This window comes from Sceloporus occidentalis, unplaced genomic scaffold, assembly GCF_023333645.1.
Source record: "Sceloporus occidentalis isolate IW3139 unplaced genomic scaffold, rSceOcc1.0.p SCAF_126, whole genome shotgun sequence".
In the NCBI taxonomy this organism is placed as follows: Eukaryota; Metazoa; Chordata; class Lepidosauria; order Squamata; family Phrynosomatidae; genus Sceloporus; species Sceloporus occidentalis.
This window is the reverse complement of record NW_028317106.1, coordinates 961,168-985,349: the sequence shown is the minus strand read 5'-3', so window position 1 is coordinate 985,349 and position 24,182 is coordinate 961,168. Positions and strand designations below refer to the sequence as shown.

The 24,182-nt window shown below is 52.4% G+C and overlaps 2 protein-coding genes across 2 annotated transcripts; both read right to left on the bottom strand.

The window, feature by feature from the left end:
- Nucleotides 1-535: 535 nt before the first annotated feature.
- On the bottom strand, nucleotides 536-17,829 carry LOC149281918 (C-Jun-amino-terminal kinase-interacting protein 4-like). The gene is made up of 30 exons (XM_089498819.1): nucleotides 17,530-17,829; nucleotides 12,897-13,017; nucleotides 12,431-12,501; nucleotides 11,934-12,028; nucleotides 9,449-9,596; nucleotides 9,101-9,284; nucleotides 8,724-8,823; nucleotides 8,519-8,640; nucleotides 8,381-8,438; nucleotides 8,094-8,246; nucleotides 7,734-7,785; nucleotides 7,437-7,567; nucleotides 7,045-7,101; nucleotides 6,796-6,969; nucleotides 6,479-6,620; nucleotides 6,300-6,392; nucleotides 6,026-6,193; nucleotides 5,548-5,719; nucleotides 5,142-5,360; nucleotides 4,630-4,825; nucleotides 4,312-4,437; nucleotides 3,933-4,013; nucleotides 3,686-3,753; nucleotides 3,238-3,386; nucleotides 2,880-3,051; nucleotides 2,623-2,736; nucleotides 2,108-2,146; nucleotides 1,058-1,234; nucleotides 741-884; nucleotides 536-651 (listed from the first exon to the last, which is right to left on the bottom strand). Exons 1-30 carry the CDS (start codon nucleotides 17,827-17,829, stop codon nucleotides 536-538), a joined length of 3,942 nt encoding a protein of 1,313 aa, XP_089354945.1.
- A 5,119-nt stretch (nucleotides 17,830-22,948) lies between these two features.
- On the bottom strand, nucleotides 22,949-23,902 carry LOC149281917 (protein Tob1-like). The gene has a single exon (XM_089498897.1). It carries the CDS (start codon nucleotides 23,900-23,902, stop codon nucleotides 22,949-22,951), a length of 954 nt encoding a protein of 317 aa, XP_089355023.1.
- Nucleotides 23,903-24,182: the final 280 nt, after the last annotated feature.

Below are 24,182 nucleotides of genomic sequence, written 5' to 3'. Positions count from 1 at the left end.
AAAAGCAGACAGCGGCTCTCGGATCTGTTTTATGTACAATTAAGAGGTCAAATAATTTGATCCGAACGTTATGTGAACCCAGAGCAACCGTATAGATCAAAACAGACACGTGCTTCTAGGTTCCACAATCAGTGAGCGGTGATTAGAAACACTTTACGGTTTGATCTATACATTCGCTTGCTAAACGGCTTACATTTACACCGATTATAAAAAAAAAAAAAACTGACTTCATTTTTAGAGTCTTCCAAATACAAAAAATAAAGAGAATTCACACGAATTCTCTGTTAAAATAAAGCAATAAAGCGGCACGCGACGACTTATTTACTACCGTGCGAGTTTAAAGAAGACTCCGCCGGTCCGGATTCAGGTGAAAACCCAGCGGAGCGACACAGCGGTGTCCTGGCCAAACAACGCCTCCGGCGTGATCCCGCGGCTCCGATACAGAGACGACGCGTTAAAACGTCCGATTAAAGAGTCCCAAATAATAATAAAAAGAATAGTGATAAAACCATGCAGAATCCCGCCGGCTCCGGCTTCACTCGCTGCTGTTCAGAACCTGCCAGACGATCAGGTGACTCCTTTCCACTTTGGCCGCCGACGGCTCAAACTGTAAGGATTCGTCTAAGTTTTCCGATTCGCTGCCGTCGTCCCCTGAAAACGGAACGGAAAAGTTAATTCGGCAACAAAACTCGGAGCCAAAATGTGTATTTTTTTTTTTTACAGACGCACAAAATGCTCACCCATCCTGAAGTCGATATAACCTTCCCCTCCGCTCATCACCAGCATGGACTTGTGCTGGTCTGCGCTGGAAGGGTCCTGGTGGGACGCGAGCCCCTTCTCTCCCGATATATCAGGGTTACTGCCGGAGGTGGGGATGACCTGCCCTGTACGGCGAGACAGAAGCACCAACCGGCCGGTTAACAGAACGCCAACGTTTCAATGTCTCTGTGACCGCGAGGTCAAACTTCACATCCTTAATCCATGCGCGGAATGGGCCATATCACCCCCCCCCAGTGCTATGTTGCCCCCTGCTGGCAATCACCGCACCACCGCTTACCTGGTACCGAGACGAAGAACTTGACGGCGTCGCGGTGACCGTGGAAACAAAGCTGGGCATGCGCCATCGAGCAATACGGTATGAAGGTGCCCGGCGTCACTTTGTCGCTGTTCTCGTCTCCGTAGACGCGTATGACGCTCCCGGGGCGGTTTCCGGATCCTGGCAAAGCTTTATTAGCTTCGCGGGGCAAAAAAAGAAAGAATCAGCTACAGAATAGCGGCGTCAGAAATGTGCGTTTTTTAATAACACCGGGGGTGGAATCTACAAGCCAGAGCCAGTAGGGAAAGGCGAGCTGAATCCAGGCGCGCATGCGTAGCTTCTGCATGGATCGTGCCTCTCGGTTATCTAGCATCCAGCTAGAATCCCACACGGGGCATCAAAAACTAAGAACCATCCGCTTAACATCATAACCCTGAACTGTGACATCACACCCCACGCTGACGTCGCTATTACACACAAACACAGATACCGAGATCTACAACGAACCCCAAACCCATAAAGAGTTAACTGCAGTGACATTGGCCCTTTGTAAATTTAACTACCCCCATCCCTAATGCACCCAACGGATGGGGGTCCCAGATCACCAATACAGCTGCAGGCAGAGACCCCGGCTGCGATAAACACGGGTCTGCATCTTTATCGTCTGCGGCTCTCGGACCATCACGTTACACGCCACCAGGCTTCGTCACGGAGAGCGCGCATGTTTGCTCTGCCTCGGTGTAAAAGCCCTGACTGTATCTGTGCTAGATTTACGAGACACGTCCACTGGCACGACGGCCGTGACAAAGAGACAGCGCGGAAACAGAAAGCGTCACAATGTGAAGAGCGGAGCGAGAGAGATTATTAACGATAAAGAGAGATTAGAGGCAAAACGTGGCGTTAACTATCGCTGCTCAGCGGGTGCCGCCGTTTAGTAGACATGAGGAACTACTGCCATTAGAGGGGTGGTTTGAGTAGAGAGACACTCGGGACAGATAAGGGATGAGTCTACACGGCCGAGGTGGCCACTGAAAGCCTTAGGGAAGGTGGTCGCTTTGCACGTCAACTTACCCCTTAACCCCAGTAACCGGCCCTGGTGCAGGATTACGGCTAAAGTGAGACAGTAAGGGACAGGTGTAACAGAGCAAGTTCAACGGAGAGCCGCTCCCCCCCCGACCCGACTCGTTTCTCTCCAGACAGCTCGCCCTGGGAGCGGGCGACGGAAAACGGCTCCCCAGAATCGGTGAGCGGACCGACTTACCCCAGAGTGGCAAAAAGGGAGCCTGATGCCCAATCTGGGGTTGTGCGTTTATCTGACAATCTGTAAACCCCCAGAAAATCTGCCCCCGGGTGTCAGGATCGCTGCGTTTTTTTCATATATTTGGAATGATGTTAATGCCCCAATCTTCCCCATCTCTTGTTAAACCGTATCCCAGCATGCACCTGTCCTCCCGCTTCCCGATTGGCTGCTCATGTAACTGCTCTGTAAATCGCGCCCGTTCTTGGGAGCGCAGGACCCCGGTAGATGCTCCGCGTGGGATTTAATCTGCGTCCCCGCGGGTTATTTTCACATCGACGTTACTTACTTTCGGTCAAAGGGATCGAGATGATGACGCCGTTCCCGGTCCCGACCCAAAGGCGATTACACGAGACCATCAACGCCGTGATCCTCACAAAGGAGAAGCCCAGCTTCCCGGTCCCTGAAACCAGATCACAGAATTAATTACCCGCCCGACGTCCCCAAAACGAACCCGCTGTATCCAGAGACCCTCGGGATCCGGTAAACCTTCGCTGCGGCCCCTGCGGCCCCTCGGGATCCGGAAACGTGACCCCAGGAACTCACCGAGCATCTTACTGACGTACGGCTCGATATCCACGTCTTGCAGGTGCTGGTAGGTGTGCGCGTGGTACAGACGCAGGGTGGAATCCAATCGAATGGACACCCAGACGCCGTCGCCGACCCACGCCAGCTGCCGGACCTGACTCTCTTTTCTTGGATGAGCATCAAAGGATTTCTGGGGGAAACGGAGAACGAGAAGCTCTCGGTAAATATGAGGAGCCGCCGGAGAGCGAAGCAGCGCAGGGGCCGTGTGATCATCGTTACGGGAAGGACACCGCTGACCGTCTTTGGGTCGCTGCCGCCTCTGCTTGCATTCAGGTGCTTTTTCATTTGTGGACGGGGTGGAATTGCTGGTTTTTACCTCTATTTTCATGGCCTTCGGCTGCACTATGTAGATCTTGTTTCTGTAGCCACACCAGACTTTTTCGTGCACCACAGCCATGCAGCGTATGGAGTGATGGGGGCGCCCGAAATCCAGGAGGTGGTAATTGGAGAGATCCCACTGCCCATCTGCAAGCGAACGCGAGTTCAGTAAGAGACGGCTGGATAACGGGGGGACCAAACAGACTGGGGGGGGGGGGTATATATTTCTACGGGCGCTAGCGCCGGATCAGCGACCATCGCTCTGCACAAAAACGGAACGTGAAACGATGAACCCCAACGCATTCGTGATCGCCAGACTCCCGGACCCTCCAGCGGATTTGCCGGATACTGAAGGGTCTGTAATAAGTTCCCCCAAAACCTCTCTCTAGCATCTGATAAAACAGCGCAGTAAAGGGCCACGCGTTTCACTAACATCCCGTACGTACCGACCGCTCGATGGAATATCGCCAGAGTGCCGTCCGCCAGAGCGACCAACACTATCCCTTTAACGTGCCTGAAAGAGAAAACGTCCCATCGTATAATTATATATATCTCTCTCTCCATATATATACATATAGAACTATATATACACACGGATACAGAACGGCCAGCGAGTAACGCCGCTGCTTCCTCCGCGTCTTTATATTATTATTATTTTTACACACGGAATATGGAGAAAAAGCTCCGACTCACACGATGCTGAGAATGGAATCCTTCAGTTTTATGCCGTGGAGACATTTCTTCCACTGAGCGACAGACGAATGAACATAGAGGCTGCAAAAGAGACGCCGTCAGCTGAATCGATAACCGATAATAATAATAATAATAATCGCACGAGAGGATCATAGGATCAAAAGGGCAGCTTTTGGAGACCCCTCATGGCCTGCGTCTGTAGCAGAGACATGGGGTAGGGGGGCTTCGTCTGCGGTTGATGCCCCTCTCACAAGGAGAAAGTTGAGGTCAGAAGTGGCAGAAAAAGGTACATTTTATGAGATTTTCTTACAACGGATGAGACAAAATGCGATGACCGCCTGGGCCGGGCGCAGGGCCTGCTGTGATCAGGGGTACTTACTGCCCATTTTGTGCCCCAAGCCACATGGTGGGCAACAAGCTGTTCATCTTCTGAGCCTCCTCTCTCATCAGGTCCTGTTCGGTGGGCAAGGTGGCCACGCCATCTTTATACAGGTCACTGTCATCGCTGGCGAGAGACAATGTATACACTACTACACGGAATAAACATACACGGCGATCTCATACAACCGGAATCCCAACATGCAGCCAGACCGGATGAAAAATGATGAGTTTTGGAAGACAAATCATTACAACAAGGACACAAATCCTCAAAAGGCGCGTCCCCCTATAGTTTCACATAAAAGGACACATCCCTTACCTAAGCGGGCAGCCTTGCGTGTCATCAGCCGTGTTCTGTACCCCCAGGGGATCCGTGAACACGTGTTCCGTGTAGACTCCGGTCTGTGCAATGTCGGCGACGTCATCTGACGAGCCCACTCCTACCTCGGTGGCTTCCGTGGCTTCTTCTGCCGTTGGGACATTATCGTCAAGCTCGTTACTCACCGACTCAGAATCTGTAACACGACAGCAGAGTTACGGCACAACCATGAACGCGGCAGCCGGTGATAAGACATCGCTTCTCAAACGACGCTCATACCCCTCGGAGACGGAAACGCGCACATAGCCACGCTTTCTCATTTTTATTTAGTCTTGTGTAGTGATGCTGTCCCTTTAAGAGACGGACAAGAAAGGGTGCGGAATGTTCCAATGCGACAGGGGTCCCCCGGAACTCGACCTGAAGCAGAGGGCTCGATCCTCAGTGCCTTAAGTGCAGACACAATCCGAGCCTTGAGACAATCGCTTGAAATCATGTGGCAGAGGTTTATATACCTGGATTATCTTCTGCATCTGTAACGCTCGGCGCTGGCGTCCCGGAAGCTTCCGTGTCCTCCCCAGAGGCGACGCCGGCTTTAACTCCCACAGCAACGTGGTCGGCTCCCGACGAGCCGCTGCTCTGAAGACTCTCGGACAAGGAGGACTTGTCGGCCGGACAGGACTCGGCGTCTGGTTTGGTGGTTTCCCCCGAGGGGTAGTCCGTCTCCGTAGCCCCTGGATTGTGAAAAAAGATTTCCATACTAACTAACATTTACAAACATCGCAGAAGAGATCCTCGGCCACCAAACTCCATCCCTTGAAGCACAAACCAAGTCCGACCGCAAGCAGAATTTATTCCCGGTTCCCCATTCGCCGGTGACCGGGCTGATAATATACTCGCCGCTCTCCCAGAAGCGCTTACCGGGAACGCTCGCGATGCACAGGACGTGCGAGTTGCAGACGGTGAAACCGTCCAGCATGTTTCCGGGATCGTTGGCGTCCACGATGATGACTTTGGTGGAGGAGTGCGTACTCGTGCAAATCCACACCAGGCTCGATAACTCATCCTGGTGCCTCAGCTCCTTCTGCTGGACCTACAGGAGCAGAAAGACTTCTGTAAAGCGCGTATAGAGGCGGACTCGATCGGATGACCCCGATGACCCCCGCACGCGCGCTGAACGCGTCAAACGTGTCGGGGGATCGAGGGGGGGAACCTGCGGAAATCTGACGCTCATCTAATACCCCGGAAATGAGTATCAAACCCCGAAGCGTATGGGAGCAGCCATTCCAAAGGAGTTTCCTTGATACTTTGTACGATAATGAATGTTACTCCACAGCTGGATCCGGGGTAACTACGAGCTGCTCTGGGGACCATTAACCCCCCAACCACCACGACTTACTTTAAGCTCCTGCTCCAGCTTCTCGAGGCTGCTCTGAGAATCACTCCGCAGCTTCTGCTCATCTGCTTCGCAGCCCGGGAGGTCGCTGTAGAAAACGCTGGCGCCGATGATCGAGCCGCCATCTCTGGTCTTTCCGCCTGACAGGTTGACGCCGACGGCGCACCACAGCTGCACAGGATACAGGCACGGGTTTATTCCCCCCCGACGCATTTCACAGCCCTGTGGGCTCTCACATCAGAGCTTTTCAAACACAGAGCTTGTGATCTTTAATCACCTTCATGGACGAATCCTTCTCATCCAAAGGTCTTAAGTAGACGGGCACCGGAAGGTTCTTCATCTTGTTTTCACTTTGACCTCCGTTTGCCAGCTTTAACATCGAAAAGAGAAATATCAGCTCCAACTATTAACACCAAAAGACTGAACACAAACGAACCCAACGGGCGATCAAATTACCGGCTTGTATTTCTGTGGAAGACTCCAGCCGAAGGCTTGTATGCGGCCATCTTCTTTCTGTACATGCGCTTTCACCTGGCGGTACTGCTCGCGCTTTTGCTCCCGACGGGAAGCTGCGGAGGCTTCGTTAGTTGGTGAAAGACTGCGAAGCAATCGCATTGATGTTAGTGGTTTAAATGGCAGCAAATCGTAAAATTAATTAAAAGAGACAAAAAAAAAGTGAAAACGGGGATGTTGCATTACTATTCACTCAAACGAGAGCGTCCGGGAGGAGAGAGGAGGTTAAAGAGACTGCGGTTAAAGTTCCGGAGACTCACTCGTCGCTTAGGAAGTCGAACGCTTTCGATTTATCGCTGGGAAGTTTGGATAAGGCGCTGCTCTTCTTCCTGACGGAAGGCGTGATGTGCGAGGTCGGCGCATTGTACTTCACGTTAACAGGAAGGTCGGGCTTCTTAGACGCCGTGCCAGACGAGCTGAACAGTCGACTAAAACTGTTAAAAAGTTAGAAAAAAATAAGTGAAATAACACGGCGGGCCCCTCGTCTAATCCCGGCGTCTCGTACTTACAACTGCCAAATGCTCGACCGCTTCTTCTCCTGCATGGCGGGATTCTCTCGAGATGCTCTGCAGGGAACATCCATGTAAAAAAAATGTAAAATTAGGTAAAATTAACAAACGCTAAAAAGAAACAGAACTCGCTGAATGACTGGAATTTTGTACCACTTCTGAAAGTGGTTTTTTTCTCCCAAATCATTTTGAAAATGATCGCCACAGCCAATAAACGTCTCTAAACCGTAATCATCTCCACGAGAGGACGTCCCAAATACTGCTTTATTCCGGCCAAATCTGATCGTCTTTACGCTCGTTGGGAGGCTGATGTAGAAAACGCTGACCCCCCCCCCCCCCCCAGTCCAATAGCTCCCCGCCTGTAAACGCCGTCCGGGCGAAGTCTGAGTTACCGGATCATCTCCGTCCATCGTACGGCTTCCTGGAGCTCCATCAGTCTTTCCTTATACTGGTTCCTCTCCATTAAAACTCTGGCCATCTCCACGCGCGTAAACCTCTTCCTCTGCGCCGTCGGCACATCGCTCTGCAACGACAGAAATACGGAGGTCACCCCGAGCCTGGCGCACAAGAATCACCAAACCGGAGACATCCCCGGAGGAGCGCGAGACGGTTTCACCGCAGTCCACGCCGGGAATCGGCTGGAGAGGCGCGGAAAGCTTTACAGACGCGACGCTCGTAAAGAGACTTACATCGTCTTCATCTTTCGTTCTCAGCTTCGCTTCCTCCATCTCTGCCCTCGCCCTGAAAGGGTTAACACAGTTAGAAATAAGACGATGGTCCGCTGTGCCAACCCGGGGATGAACCCTAGTTCTGGTACCGGCACCGAATGCCCCAAAAGGGTATTTAACATGAAACGAGAGTGAAGCGTAACTCTTACTCATCTGAGGACCAGACACTTCGGTATTGGCGTTCAAAGGGTTACGTTGGCCTGATATTATGGTCACTGGGTTCAGATTCTCCCATTACTCTTTACCCCCCCCCCCGCCAAACCGTCGGAGGTCAAGCTGTCCTAGCTGGGCCCCCACGCGCCGGCAGGTGGCGGCCCCTACTTTCTGAGCTCTTCCTCCAGCTCCTTGTTCCTCTCCTCGATCTTGTTCTTGACTTGCTTCACAGAAAGCAGCTCCTCGCGCAGCACCTGCATCTCACACGCGAGCTCGTCCACCCTCGCAATCAGATCGTTCTTCACCACGTTCAGGGCGTTCCTACGAGAGGAGAACGAGGTTTATGGGACGAAAACGCAAGAAATAGACAATAAGAGCAAAATAGTCATGAAGCCGAATCAGCTCCGCGAAGGAAACCCCACGGAAGTATCTGCTGCCGTCCCCCCGCCACGTACTTGGTTTCCAGAAGCTGCGTGTTCTCCATGATAAGATTCTCGACCTCCCGTCCCATCCCTGGAACGTAAGAGTTTGCGTAAGAGTTTGCCGGAACATCGTGCGGAATTCCCCAACGAGGCAAAGCGAAGGCGTCTCACCCAATAAATCGGCTCCTTCGTCGACGTCCCCGATGAGGTCGGTCCCGGCGGATGACAGCTCCTCAAACAAGGACTCTGTGTTGCGGTCAAACGCTTTGTTTTCAATGCCTTTGGAAGGGGTACTGAGAAGGGACAGAGGGGGTTAATGATGCGTTTCCCCCAATAATATAATAATAATATACGTGGATCCACGCAGTAACCGCACCTGGTCAGCTGGAACCCTTTGGCCTCCTTATCCATGTCCAGCTCAGGAGTCGATTCAATGATGGATTGGACTTCGGATTTATCCTCATTATCGTTGGTACCTTTGGGTTAAGAGAGACGCCATGAGACAAGCTTTAAAGCGGCGGACAACCGGTAACCCTACCCCCCGACACGCTGAACCGGTCCCCGGCTACGGCACAGAGGAAGGGGCCTGAACTGGCCAGCCGCAGCGCGCATCAACGGCCAAAAAGCACCGAGTCGGCAAATAACCGAACCCTGCCGGGCGCTCCTCTCGCTCCCGACACGGACAGAACCGATACCTTTTGTGAAAGCCCCGCGTCCGAGGCGTGGATGAAAGCACGGACCTCCAGGACCTACCCGCAGACGTGGCGGTGGTCTCCGGAGAGACCTGCGCATCCTCGCTCTTCCGGTTACTCGTTACATTGTTGTTCTTTAAATTGGCTTTTAGGATTTCCTCCTTCTTCTCCTTGGTGGACGCGCGGACCGTGGTGTCGGAGTCGCCGGTCTTGGTAACCGGCTGGGTAATATTCAAGAACTCATCCTGAGACGGACAGAAAAGCAGAGGATTATGGGTAAAAGAGTAAAACGATGGAGAACGGACGCAGATTCTAGAGCGATAAACCCCCGGCCGTAGCACCTCTGGGTGGCGACCTGCGTGTTTCAGGTGGGATACGGTGGGGTTACTCGGACCCCCTACGGCTTTACCTTCAGACTGGTGTTGGAACGGCCGTTGTTTTGCTCTGGAAGTTTCCACGGACCGTTCCCCAGTGTTTCGGCGTCTCGGGAGTCGGGTAAAACCAACGCATCGGAGGAAGCCAGCGGGAAGATCCCCAGAGAGACGGGACGTTCCTTCCTGCTCGGAAAATCAAACCAATCACTGAAAACACTGGTCATCCGACACTCACTGAGTATGAGAGGCTCCGATCCCGAAACGGGGTGGGGGGCGAATGACGAGACCCCCCCCCCCGGCGTGACGAGACCCCCCCCCCCCCGGCGTGACGAGACACCCCCCCGGCGTGACGAGACACCCCCCCGGCGTGACGAGACACCCCCCCCCCCCGGCGTGACGAGACACCCCCCCCACGCGTGACTAAACACCCCCTGGCGCTTACTGGGTCACCCACAGCATCTCTACAAACACTTAGAGGCCTCCACCCGAAATCTGCCCCTTTACCGGTCTTCATTTGCCCCCCGGGGGGGGGGGGGTCTCTCCTACAGCTCTATGTTCATTACGTGTAGATTCTGCACGCGTGTAGGTCGCACACACATGTAAGAGCGGTAACCACACACGGGTATAACCTGCCGGGGTCTCCCCAGGGAGTTAAAACGAAGCCATCGCAGATAGTGTTACGGTGCATGCGCGGCTTCTGCACCTGCAGCCGATTTAAACCCAAAAAACAGAGAAATAAACCCGAAAACCCTACTGGCCGAGCCCAACCAAGCAGCAACTTAAACTAAAGCCGTTCAGCAGAGTAACAGAGCCGACCCCTTTAATAACAGCCCCCAGAAACATCTGCCCCAAAGATCAGCTGCTGCTCCTCAAAAACTACCCAAAGCCCTTTACTTTTTAACCCTTTGACGGCTCCTGGGTGGCTATTAAATAATCCGTTTAAACGAATAGAAAGGCATCGCTGGCGCGGGCCGCAGACGGGCGCTGGGAGGAGTTACGGCCACCGACCCGAGTATCGGACATTAACGGCGCTATTGTGTAACGCGATGCGGAGTGCGCTTACTCAGCAGCCAGCCGCGGGCACTCGCCGGTTAAACGCATCACGCGGCTCCGCGCGGCTCGCTTCTTATTGCGCATCAGATATATTTTTCGCCCCTCCAGCACACCGAGGGTAAAAGTAACGAGGGGGGGGCCTGCGGTACCTGAGTATCCTCGGGAGGGCCGGCGTTAGGGCCGGTAAGCCGGTGGAGAAGGAGAAGTGGACGAGCAGCAGCACGGAGAGGGACACCAAGATCGCCGAATTAATGACCACCGCCCCTCCAACAAAGCCAAACACAAAGAGAAGCATGCATCGGGGGCCCATGGCGCTTCGCTGGCATGGTGGACGGGGAGAGCTACGCGGTGAATGAGGGGGGGTGCCGAGGGCCCGTCATTCAGCTGCAGCCACAAAAACAATGCCGTCGGCGGCCGCTTTCCACGATGCTGCAGCAGACCCGGAGCGATGACATCATCTCCCCCCCCCCCCCGCTCATAAACAAATACAGCGGAGGGACCACTCTCTGCCAGGCGGCAGCCACTAACCAGCCGTTAACCCTTCGGTGCCTCGCAAGGCAAATGCAAAAACAAGACGGGCTTCCTGCCGGAACGTTCTGGACTTCAATTTACAAAACTTAAGTAAAAATGTAAAAAAAAAAAAAAAAAGAGCAGATCGTCTCAAACCGGATGAAACCTTAATCAGTGGTCGGTCTCGTCTTAGATTCAGGAGCCGTATGTCTATCCCACGCGTGTTTAATCCCCTCGCTGTATTACCATCTACCACCTCAGCTGGGAGGCCGTTCCACTTATCTACTGCCCTCTCAGTAAAGTAAAACTTCCTTCCATTGCATCTCAGCGTCGGACCCTCTCTTTGTAACATCTCTCCTTTGTCGGAAGTAAACGTCGCATACATATTATTTATTTATATATTATATATATATAGTAACCGTATCCCTACACAGCCTGTAACAAACACAAAAATAAACCCCAAATCATCCAAAAAATAGGAAAACACACAAATTTCACGGGTAAAAACGCTACATTTCAGGCCGGCCGGATCCTCCGACCAAATTCCGATCATTCAGCGACTTCTCTGCATCAGCCGTATGATTGTGTCGGGATTTAAAACACAAAGGGAACATTCTCCGCGCCCAACAAAGCCGCTCGGACGGACGCGGCCCCCGGCCCACGCAACGGACGGCAAACCGGGAACGTTTCAAGACAAACGCAGAAAAACAGCTGAAAATGAGGAAAAATCCCCCGATATTCTCCACAGGGTATTTCTCACGTTTGCCGATATTAATCAAGGCTTGACTGTGGAGAGCCAGACCACAATATCCCATCAGATATTCCTATATTTCGGTAAAATTCCGTATATATAAATGTATATATTTATCATTTACGGACATTCAGTATTAAATATATAAAAAAATCCCCAAAATGCTGATCCAGACCCGATCGGTTCCCCTCCATGAAGTCTCTTACTTGATCTTGCCGAGCGCGGCGGATTCCGGCGGCTCCCCTCCGGTGATCTGCTGGCTCTTCGCCCGCTCCAGGTGCTCCATGTAATTGTGAATCATCTGGTAAGGGGTTAAAAGTCAAGAGGAAGTCCAACGATAGCCCGGCGCGGGGGTGAAAGGGTTAAGGGGGGAATGACCAGGAAAATGTGAAAAAATTTTTTTTAACAACTTCAACTCAAAGACCATTTCGAGAGGAATGAGAGAGCGCGATGCGGGCCGATGGAGCCCAACACGGTGCCCTCCGGGGGGTAACGGATTTATTCATTTCCATTGTTTCATCCGGTTTTATGATTAAAAGTGGGGGTTTTGGTATGAAAATTAATGTAACCCTGATCCCTCCCCCACCCAGTGTCACTGTCCAATAACAACAAAGCTGTGGCCCCCTGCGCAAGGGCCCTCGGAGATGCTTATTACTTCTGTACGTGAGTTTATTGCCCCAGGGGGTAGTTTCCGGACACCCACCTCCGAGTGCCGCTGGTGCAGCGAGTTATATTCCTTCTTCATCTCTGCCTCCCTCTCCTCCAGGCGGCTGACTGCAACGAGAACACAGCGGTTATTCCTCCCCAGCAGGCGGCTTGCCCAGTTCATTAGCTTGGCTTTGTATCATTATTTGTTTTATTTACTTTTTGCATTTTTGCCCCAAAACACCCATTTGTCTCTGCTTTCAGATGAGGCACCAGCAACCACTTTTACTTAAAGCCCCCCTGGAAGTCTCGTCCATCCAGGCTCCTCCCGTTGTACCCAAGCTCCACCCACTTTCTGCACATGCCCCACCCAGAAAGCCCCAGGGGAGTGGCATAAGTACACACTCGGGTATTTAAAGCTCCCCCAGCTGGCCGCTCCTTCGTAACGTAACAGGACCCACAAAAGGCGCCCCCCTCGCCCCCCCCATTGGACAAAACGAGGTGGCGCAGCGCAGGAAACCTACTTTGATCGACGTAATTTTTGGCTTTCAGTTCGAGCTGCCGGGTGACGGACTCCAGGCTGTCCACGCGCGACTGAAGCTCCTTCCTGTCCTGCTCCTGTAAATCCTCATATTCAATAAATTTCTGGGGAGAAAAAAATATATAATAAAAAAAAAACATTCAAAATCCAACATTCCGAAATCAGAATTTCTAATAATCATATCTGGGGCTTCAGGGAAGGCATATACTGGGGTCAGAGGCTGGGATGGAATGTCAGGTTCACTTTACTGAGAGGGTGGTAGATAAGTGGAACAGCCTCCCAGCAGAGGTGGTAGAGGGTAATACAGTGAATCTAATCCTGAATCTAAGACGAGGCCTGATTAAAGTTTGAGTCTTTACAGCAAGAGAGACGACGGGGGCCGCCGGGGGCCGATCTGCTGGCGTGTTCTATGTAATAAAGTTACACATCAGGTGCATGGGTCTGTCTTTATGGACGGGGGTTCGGCTGGTTCTTTAGTGTTTATCGCTCTGCGTGTTTAATGTTAATCCGCGGCCCTCGGTTTATAAACATTTTGTTTCTCGAGTCTCATGACGATCAGCCGGCTGGCAAGTTAACGCGCGCGTGAAGAGCATCACGACAGGTCGGCGGCCCAATCAGACCATCAGCACCCCCAGTATACTCCCCGCTGGACGCCAACAACAGAGAACATGCAGTAACTTGTAACACAGCCGCCCAGCAGAGGTGGTAGAGGGTAATACAGTGAGGGGATTAAACATGTATGGGATAGACATCCGGCTCCTGAATCTAAGACGAGACCAACGACTGATTAAGGTTTGAGTCTTTACAGCGGGAGAGATGGGCGACCAGACGGGGGGCCGGATGGGGCCGATCTGCCAGCTGGTTCTATTGATTCTGTGGCCCTGGACCAAGCGCCTTTCTGTGTAATTTAATGTTTATTCGGCAGTGAGTCCCGGGGCATTTGGGGCGATTGTTTTACCCCCCCGGGCAGTGCCGGGAGAGGTCAGGGATTGGATGACCCCGTACAAGGCTCTGGAAGCCCCGCGTCGGGCCGCGCCATCGTCCGCAGAGAGCTGCGATCAGCAAAAAATCCCGGCCAACGCCATCCCCCCCTCACCCCAGCGCCTCCCTCCCAGAGGTTCTCCCTCTCCTCACCACTACTACTACTACTACTACCACCGCCGCCGGCTTCCAGCTCCTCTCCCCACCGGCCCCTCCACGCTGAAGATCCGCTGTCCCGCTCCCTACCCCTTACTGCCCCGCTCCCTACCCTTACTGCCTTCTGCCCCCATCCCTGCCCTTTACTGCCATCTGTCCCGCTCCCTGCCCCTTACTGCCCCGCTCCCTGCCGTCTGCCCTCGCCGATACCCCGAATCTCCACGAGGATCTCCTGCACACCCAGCACATCGACCGATGGACCCCACGCTGCGTTGGGAGAAGCCTTTTCAGGAGTCAGGTACTCGGGGCAAACGATACACAGGGCCCAGGGGCCAGCGACCCCCCGCAAGGGACCGAGCGTGGATCAGACGATGCCCCCGCGGAGTGCACCATACGGTGCATCCGTGTGATTAAGTCTCGTGGAGTCACGAGTCGATCACGGCTCAGCTACACCCCGGCACTTAAATAGTTAAAGGACTCGGCCGCACATCCCGGGGGCAAATTCCTCTTAAAGGGACAATCGCAGCGTTTTCAGGATCCTATTTTGCCCCAAAGGCAGTTTAAGCGAGTTTCTTGTGGGGTTGATCGGCCTCTATGCGAACGCTCTGCGGGGGGCAAAGCCAAACATCCCCCTCTCCGCCGCTGTAGTGTATACCACCAGCTCGTGGCACATCGCCGAGCGCACCGAGGGTCTACAGGGCAACAAACGGTAAATCAGCCCCAGAGCCACAAGTGTCTGCTTTACTCCTCCCCGGTAAATAGGTGAGAGGCAGAGGAGCCGCATCATAATTCAGTTAGAAACGATGACATCACACTCACTGATACCCTAAAGCCCCCGTCCTGTTGGCCCAAGCGTCCCGCACAGAACCCCAAGCCGACTCCTGCCCCTATAGACTGCAGACTGGGAAGCTCTGGGGCAGGTCGGGCTGCGGTCCGGGGCAGGTCGGGCTCAGCTGTGAGGGGGGGGGATTAGTGATCGCCCCGCGGGGGTCGGTCTGATCGACTCTAGAATAAAGGAAGTGAGACGAGGAGAAGGAGGAAACCGGAGAGAGTGAGTGAGAGAGTGAGTGAGTGAGAGAGAGAGAGAGAGAGTGTGTGTGTGTTGGGGGGGTAGAGGAGGGATCTATCAACAGGAAGCAGACAGGAAATAGACCCCCCCCATTAACAGTACGCTAATGGGAAATAGACCCCTTTCCTGCATTAACATACCCCCCGCACTAATGTACCCCTACACCCCGCGCTTCCTGCACTAATGTCACCCCCAACCTGCGCTTCCTGCACTGAAGTACCCCCCCGTCCAGCAGATGGTGCGGCCCATTCAAGTCCCTTTAAAGCTATTGGGCTGTAGGGGAATTCTGGTTAGGATGTTTAAATCTGGCAATGAAAGAGTTCATTTTTTTTATTATTATTTTTTTTAAGTTGCATTAACTCTTTGGGAGCCAAGGCCAGGCTCACCTTTGACAGTCAAAGTTTCCCAAGAGACCGCCGAGCTTTAATAATGAGGTCCGCGAGACAACCTAAAAGGGCGATCTATGGAATGTTCATTCTTTTTTGGTGAGGAGATGTGGTGGACACATGGCATCCTCTCCCAGCAGAGGGGGGGGGTCAAGTGCAGTTAAAGCATTTAATTTTCTTTAAGAAAACCTTAATCTGAGCAGGAAATGAAGCGTGAGCTCTTCAGACGGGGAGTGGACAAGCCAAGTGCTTCTCTGCCTCTGTATTAACCCCGTTTCGGTGTTTTAAGCCGCCAGAATGATAGACAGACAATATTTCTGCCCCAAAGTCTTGTGGGTTTCGTTAGAAGCAGCCGAGAGCAGGATTTCTGGGAGTAGTAGAAGCAGGAAATGGTTTTCCTGCTGACTGGTAAAGGGCAATCCCCACCCTTCGGTTTACAGGAGCGAGGAACTCCCATCCAAACTAAAAAGAGACATGAGATCAGCAGACAGCGTGTCACATGCGGCTTCATCCACGACGCTCACATACGAGACCGCGGCTAAACCCCGGGGGGAAGGAGGTGCCGCCAACGCCAAAAGGGGGCAAATACAACATAGGGGTCCGTACCCCCTCAGCCCAGGCTCAGGCCCTGTATCTTGGCATCGCTGCCATCTGCCCCCACTTTCTATCCGCTGCTTCAGACAGCCCGGCCCACCCGGGAGAAACCCCCCCCCGGTCCGGGAACAGCTTCCCGAGTCCAAGCCACCACATCACCGTATTCTCGTACGAGGACAGCGTCTCCCGGCGGAAAAGGCGTCGCTACCACGGCCCCTTCAGAAAAAACGGTTAAAGGGCGACATGTCTGAGGTTAAGCAGGTTTCAGGGATCGCTGTCACGTTATCAGCCGCCACAAAGGAGGGCGAGTAAATAAAGCTCCCAATCAGCAGGCAGGCGGAAAAGCCGAGTATCAACCGAGTCTTTCCCCAATGAGAATCCCTTCAATTAATAGCTGTGTGTGTTGCAGGGGAGCGGGGGAAGCATTTCACTGCTGCACTCCACACTTCCTGACTCAGAGAAAAGCCATAGAAGACCCCGCGCAGCAGTAAAATCATTCCCCGAGTCACAGGTCTCTTTCCACCACGGTACGAGCGAAGCAATGGGGCTTACGTATAAACGCCAATCCTAGTGCAATCACCATAGCAACCAATGCAATGCTCCTGCCCATTACACCAGAGCGGCTCCTCATACATTGTATTGTACAGCGCTGCGGAATATGATGGCGCTATGCAAAGCAATATATAATAATAATAATAATAATAACCGCTCATCGGCAGCCGACAGTATACAGCGGGCTGCGCAGGTTCATCCACTGAGCCCTCCCAAACTAACTGCCCTGCGCCTTATCTTAATATACCCCCCTTTGTATAGGAGAGAGACAGAGCTTTGTTCACGGGGCGGACTAATGCCTTCTGCTCTGCAAATATTGTGGTATCTTCAGCTGCAATGGCAACAAGAAAGATTTAGGGGTGCGGCTTCGGATACTGCTGTTCTGTAACTGCTGCTGCAGAACCTCTTGTGAAGCTCCGCCCTGCACACCCGCATCAGACGCCCGCGTGGCGACTCCGGGAGCCCAAGAGGTTCCGCAGCAGCTAGTGACCGGCAGACAGCCTTAAACATGGGGGTCTCTGTGAACCCAGCTGGGGCGGGATGAGCTGCGCAGACCCCCCAGGACCAGGTATGCAGGGGGTCCATGTGGGGGTCCTAGTGGTTCAGGGTACCAAGCAATAGGGTAATGGGGTAGCGCCAATAAGTGGGACACTGGGGTCAGTGTGTTTTGCTGGGGGGGCTTCCTGGGGTCGGTGTGTTATGGGGGGTCCCCGGTCTCTTATTGGGGGGGCCTCGGTTATAGGGGGGGACCCTGGTCTCAGTTATGAGGGTCCTCGGTCTCTGTTAGGAGGGGGTCCCCGTTTTCTGTCAGGGGGCTCCCCAGTCTCAGTTATGGGCCCCTCCCCGGTCTCCCCCGTTCCCCAGCCGGGCCCGGTCACCTCCTCCGCGTGCTTGCGCAGCGCCTTCTCCCGCTCGTACTGGGTGACGAGCTGCTCGTTGTCCTCCCGCAGCAGCTCCAGCTCCACCTCATGCTCCTGGTTCTCGGCAAACACCGAGTCCAGGTTCTCCAGGACGGCCACGACCAGCGGCGTCAGCTCCTTCACCGCATCCTCCCCGTAGCGCGCGATCAGCCGCTCGAACTCGCGGTAGATGGATCCTGCCAGGCCCGACACCCGCTCGGACATAACGGCCGCGCCGCCCGGCTCCTCCTGGTACACCAACCCGTCCTCCAGCTCCATGGTGGCGGCGGCCGAATGATCGGGGCCCGGCAGCACAGATTCTCCTCCCGCCGGCCTCCTGTCACGTGTCCGTGATGTCACGGGGAGCCTGGAATGGGACGTGGGTTGCTATGGCGACGTGTGGCGAGCCCCGAGTGTGTCCTGGCCGACACCCCAATATACGGGACTGGTTCTGACTGAAGGACCCCTGGGGCAGATACCCCCCAGCACTGAGCCTGGTTCAGACTGAGGTCCCCTGGGGCAGATACCCCCCAGCACTGAGCCTGGTTCAGACCCCTGGGGCAGATACCCCTCCAAGTTTTTGGCCCTGATTTTTTTTAATTTCCTGATTAGCCATTAAGGGGGAATCCTCTGATTCTCTCAACTTTGGACAAAAGAATCCAGGCCCGGTGGGTAAATAACGCGGGGTATGTAAGGGTCCCATTACTGCTTTTATCGCACGCTCAGTGCCGGTAATGTTGCTGCTCCCCAAACCTCTCTCATGTTAGCAGAACACCTCAGGCTTCACCGTCTTGTTCTTCAGCTTCTCGCAGAGCTTCTGGTCTTCATCTTCTAGCAGATGACTCAAGGTTGGCAGGACCAAGCTGTGGACAGGAAGGCTTCTCGGGCTTTAACCCATTGCCTAGAAGCTTCTACAATTTCCACCTTACTCCAGAGAGGCCCAAGTCAGGACCTTAGTCCTTCCTGAAAATACCCCTCCCGACCATACCGAACCAACCATACTACACCTAGCCATACCCCACCCGACCATACCTAACTCAACCATGCTCCACCTGACCATACCCCACCCGACCATACCCAACCAACCATACTACACCTAGCCATACCCCACCCGACCACACCCAACCAACCATACTACACCTAGCAATACCCCACCCGACCATACCCAACTCAACCATGCTCCACCTGACCATACCCCACCCGACCATACCCAACCAACCATATTACACCTAGCAATACCCCACCCGACCATACCCAACTCAACCATGCTCCACCTGACCATACCCCACCCGACCATACCCAACCAACCATATTACACCTAGCAATACCCCACCCGACCATACCCAACTCAACCATGCTCCACCTGACCATACCCCACCCGACCATACCCAACTCAACCATGCTCCACCTGACCATACCCAACTCAACCATGCTCCACCTGACCATACCCCACCCGACCATACCCAACTCAACCATGCTCCACCTGACCATACCCCACCCGACCATACCCAACTCAACCATGCTCCACCTGACCATACCCCACCCGACCATACCCAACTCAACCATGCTCCACCTGACCATACCCCACCCGACCATACCCAACCAACCATACTACACCTAGCAATACCCCACCCGACCATACCCAACTCAATCATGCTCCACCTGACCATACCCCACCCAAGCATACCCAACCAACCATACTACACCTAGCCATACCCCACCCGACCATACCCAACCAACCATACTACACCTCGCCATACCCCACCCGACCATACCCAACTCGGGTGAACCCCACCTGACCATAGCCCACCCATCTGTTTCGCAGGCCTTTGACTTTCTTCCACCAGGTCTGCAGCGTAATAGTTCTTTAATATGAAGCAACGGGCATATCGCGCAGGCGCACAGGAGAAGGACAGAAGCCATCCCTGCCCCCCTCGTCTTGTCACAGTGAAGCTGAGACCCTCGTCCATCTGGCCCTACCAAAGAGACAAACCCAGGGCTCCAGGACTCACCCTCCCCGGTCACTCCAACCCCATTTATTTATTCACTGTTATACTTTTTACCCGTTTTCTCCAACTTTGTCAAATTCTCCAATAAACTATTTTCTGAAGTGGCAGCTTACGGCCTCCTTAACCCATTTCCTTCGCGTGTCTCCAGGGTCGTTTATTTTTCAGTTTGTTGTCTAGCGGGATCTGACAGCTGTTAACGTCTCAAGTTGCCCCCTGATACACTGTTGCAGCAGCCACGGAACGCCGAATCCTTTACGCAGCGTCACTCCGTGTTGGCTGGTATTTAAGCCACTGTCACTTTTTGGCTTGGACAACTTTCTGCGGACGTGGGCTGCGCGTTTCATTAGCCATGGTGTCCTTCCAACGATGACTGTTGCATCAACTGGGTTGGAAAGCTATGACAGGCACCCGACACCCGTTTGAGAACAGCGTACATTCTCCAAACACTCGAGTCTGAAATATGATACACACGACCGAGACGAGCGGTTCACAAACATATGTCCACGTACGGGAGCATGGAGCCGTTCCCACCAAATAGTCATCGGAAACGCTGCGACTATTCATTTACAAACCGAAATCCCGAAATGAGGTCACAAACTCCAGGTCCAAAATATTGTTTACCAATTAATCCCCCCGCTGAGCGCATGGAACATTGTGCCACCGGGTCTCAGGACCTCTGATGAGCATCTCCTTATCACTTGGGGCCACATGCCAAGGGTCTTAGGTGGACAGATTAAATTTAACAAATGGTTAATGAGGGCTGTTAAGTGTCGAAACACCTAAACAGCATCCATCTAAACATAATAATTCCCCTTGCCCTCACGCGGCGGCCCAGAAACCAGGTCCGCGCTGGAGACATCTGTGCCGGGCCATCTCACGGATGTGCCGATATTGGTGGAAAGCGACTGCGATCCTCAAAGAGTTAATGGTGGATTGCAGTACAATCAGCGGCCAGTAGAAGGCTCCACGTCCACAGTATTCGCAGAGGACGGCGATAGAACGTTTCAGTGTCTTGGTTACAGAGGGCTAGACGTCGCTGATCGGAAATTCATCGCTTTAGCCCACGTTTCAAGAAGGGTCTGTCACAGGACGTGACGTTAGAATCGCTCGCTTATATGGAAAAGGGTAGAAAGGAACAATGTCAGTATTTGAAAGACCCGTTAAGCACATTAACGTAGAAGCCTAAAATCCGCCACCGGATCGTCGGCCCCCACCTAGTCTGCCCGGTGTTCCTACCGTAGAGACTCAGACGTTAATCTTAGTCGTTGATCTCATCTTAAGACTTCTATCTGCATGAGGATTGTAGTTTTAAGCAGCGGGAGTATTCAGTACAAGCCACGGTCTGTTAGTCAATGAATTTGCCCCACGCTCATAGTCCTAGTTCTGTGCCGGGGGCCGTTCGGACGTCTCTCACACGGGAAGACCGGGTCCGTGTGATCACAGAGCATATAACATATGATCGTCACGCTCGGTTACACACCTAAACCATCTCAGACGTCTCCTAAACCAAAAAGGGGTAAATAGCGACACTCAAAAAGTACTAGAGTTGGGTACTTATCTCTAACCGAGTAACACTCCCTCCTACGTAGTAAATCCGACGGCTGATGAGACCCCCCCCAACCCCACGGCGTCCATAATATTACATTCACTCGCTTATACAATTTCTAGGAGGCAGGGTGTAGAGCGCTGGCCGGACTCCATGAAAAGTTGGGAGACGTCTGGGATACAGCAGCTGTTGCTTTCATTATTGGCTTAGCGGGTGGATATTTACACCACCGGTGCTCTGTGCCCCTGACGGCCCGCCAGCCCCGAACAAAGAGCGCCCCCCCGTTAGCATTTACCCCAAACACCCAGCATTTAATTGGACATTATCGCGTTTGACTTTCCGACGAGAATCTCGGCAGCGCCGACTTTCTTCTCCAGCCCGGATCCCGAGGCCTCTCCTTCTCAAACGGTTAAGGATTCGGCTGCTTGGTTTGTGGTACTAAACATACCTTTTATCGATTTGCCCCAGCGTTAGGTAATCAGGGCCCCCACCCACCGGGTCACAGCGTTCTCGAAACCAGCAGATTAAACAAACATTATATAACCTTCCGATCATTACCAAAGGTGGCGTTTTTCTGGCGGCCGCACCGGCAGTCTTTTTGTTTTGACCGTCCTCCTTTCCTTAATGGCTGCTGTTAACAGTAAGAGGGGATAGATATATATTTATATATATATTTTTTTTCCATCGAGCAAAACCAACGCTTAAATAAACTTCCATTTTATTAAAAAAAAAATGAAAATCAGCAGTTTTATTGAAGCGGATTTCTATGCTATTAATCCTGAATAGAGGGGCAGAGTGCTGCTGACTGCAAAATCCATTCAGGAGACAAAAGGCCAACGTCCCGGACCCTTCATACAGAACAGCTAAAAACCTGTTCGCGCAGCGTGCCCCGCACAAAATATTAGAGCCAAACCCCAATGGCCGCCCTCGCTTCCATATCCAGGCCCGACGTAGCCTAAAATAAATAAATAAATAAAAAAAATGGCCCAATAAACACCAAAAAAAAAAAAAAAAAAAAGACAGCTTTTTTTTTCTTTTAAAATAATTTTAATACAAACTAAATATAAACTATTTCAGCTCTTAACATGTAAGACACTGACTTAATAATATACTTTAACATCTTATCAAGTATTGCACAATTTAGATACAAAAATTACAATTACATATCTCCATTTTTTTTTTGTTTTTTATATATAGCAAAAATCTTAATCTGTAACAGAAAATACAACTCTGAAAATACAGATATCGCCCCACCCCTCCCACCCAGTATTATAAGGTTTACAGCGAGAAAAACAACCGATTTAACATTTTAAATTTTTTTATTTTTTTTTTTAACTGGCTTGAAGGATTTACGGGGGGGGGGGGGGGTTGAAGAAAAATTAGGCTGTCTGAATCACAGATCCATAAGCAAAATTAAAAAAAACAAAAAACCTTGAAATGTGAAGCTTTAATTATATACAACACACATAGGGGACTGGGGTGGAAAAAATAAAGTTAAAAAAAATGCACCAGTCTACAGGTTCTTCTTCACCTGTCTGTTTGGTTTAACATCCCAAAAACAAGCAACAGAACAGAGCTACTCCCTATGTGTGTCAAATACACAGCTACGTGAATTTTAGCCCAAATTAGAAAGACATAAACCTTATTACAAAAAGTGTAGCTTTTAAATACTGTAAGAGGCAAGTATTCCTTTAAAAAAAAAAAGTAGTGAACACGAGTTTTGCGCCGTAGCCCAAAAAAACAAACGAGAAGTCGTCGTATGTGCTTCTGCAACCAAACGCAGGAAAGGTTGCCGGGCTTCATGCAGCTTGCACGGTGCTTTGGAGAGGAGCCGTTCTGCCGGTTAGTTGGCCATCACCGGCTGGAATTGCTGGTTGGAACACTGCATGCTGCTAAGGCTGTAGTTTAAGCCATCCACTAGCGTTTTGTCGTTAAAGCCGCCGTAAGCGGCGAGCACGTCGAAGGGGTTATTGTACGGTAAGGGGCCGGCGGTCAGAGCGCTTTCGCCGGGGCAGTTAAGGCTGGCTCGGCCCGGGTCTTGTATACTCGGGAAGATAAACTCCTTGGCGTTTGGAGAGAGCGCAGAGGTTTTCTGCTGCAGGTTTGAAAGGCCGAGTCCATACAGCGAGTGCATGGAGGAAGACAAGGCGCTCTGCTTTAACAAGTTGATGTTCAGGCCGAAATGCGTGGGAGAGGACCTGGCGATCTTGTTGCGGCCATTTTTCATTTTGGTGGAGCCGAACTTGGTGGCGGCAAAGGTCGCCGTGGTGAAGGTTAAAGGCTGAGCGGACCGGGGCATAAACGTCGGGCTTACGGTCGCAGAGTCAAACGGGGGCGACGGAGAGCTGGACACGTCGGAAGATTGGTCACTAATGGGCATGAACGCCTGAGCCTCCGGGTTAAAGCTGCTCTTTATTTCTTTATCCAGCTCAGAAACGTTCTCGTTGTTGTCGTCGACATAGAGTACTTTTATCTGGCCCTTCTCGCCGATCTGATACGAAACCTCGGACGGGTCAATCCACACATTGAGGTCCTGAGGAAGGTTTCTGCGGATGTCTTCGATGTCCAAGCCGCTCTCGTTGGCCGCTTGCTCGATGACTGGCTCCACCTTTTCGCCTACGTGGATACATCGGTAACCGGACCCCTTGTAGGGCCTATCCGGATACCAGTGGCCTTCGTACTTTCTCTTTAGAAGTCTCTCCAACTCTTCACCGAAGATGTTGACTCGTCGGCGGGGCAGCTTGTTGTACAAGTAGGAAATAATGAAGTTTAATGCGACTTGGATCTCAAGCTGCATAGCTGGGCCGGGGAGGTTATCGGGAGAAACGCAGAAGGTGGGATCTCGATGGACTCGATGAAGGGAACGGAACGTAATCCGAGACAGTCGGCTCCTGTGTAGAGGCTGCAAAAGACAAGACAGCGGGGTCATTATATGAACGGAACCCCGATTCTGTTTAAAACGACGGAAGACGAGGAACCCCATGCAGTTTAACGCACTCATGTCGCCCGCACTGAACGTCCACGGTGCTAATACACGGGACCCGTGACAACACGCCAAGTTCCTCATAACTACATGC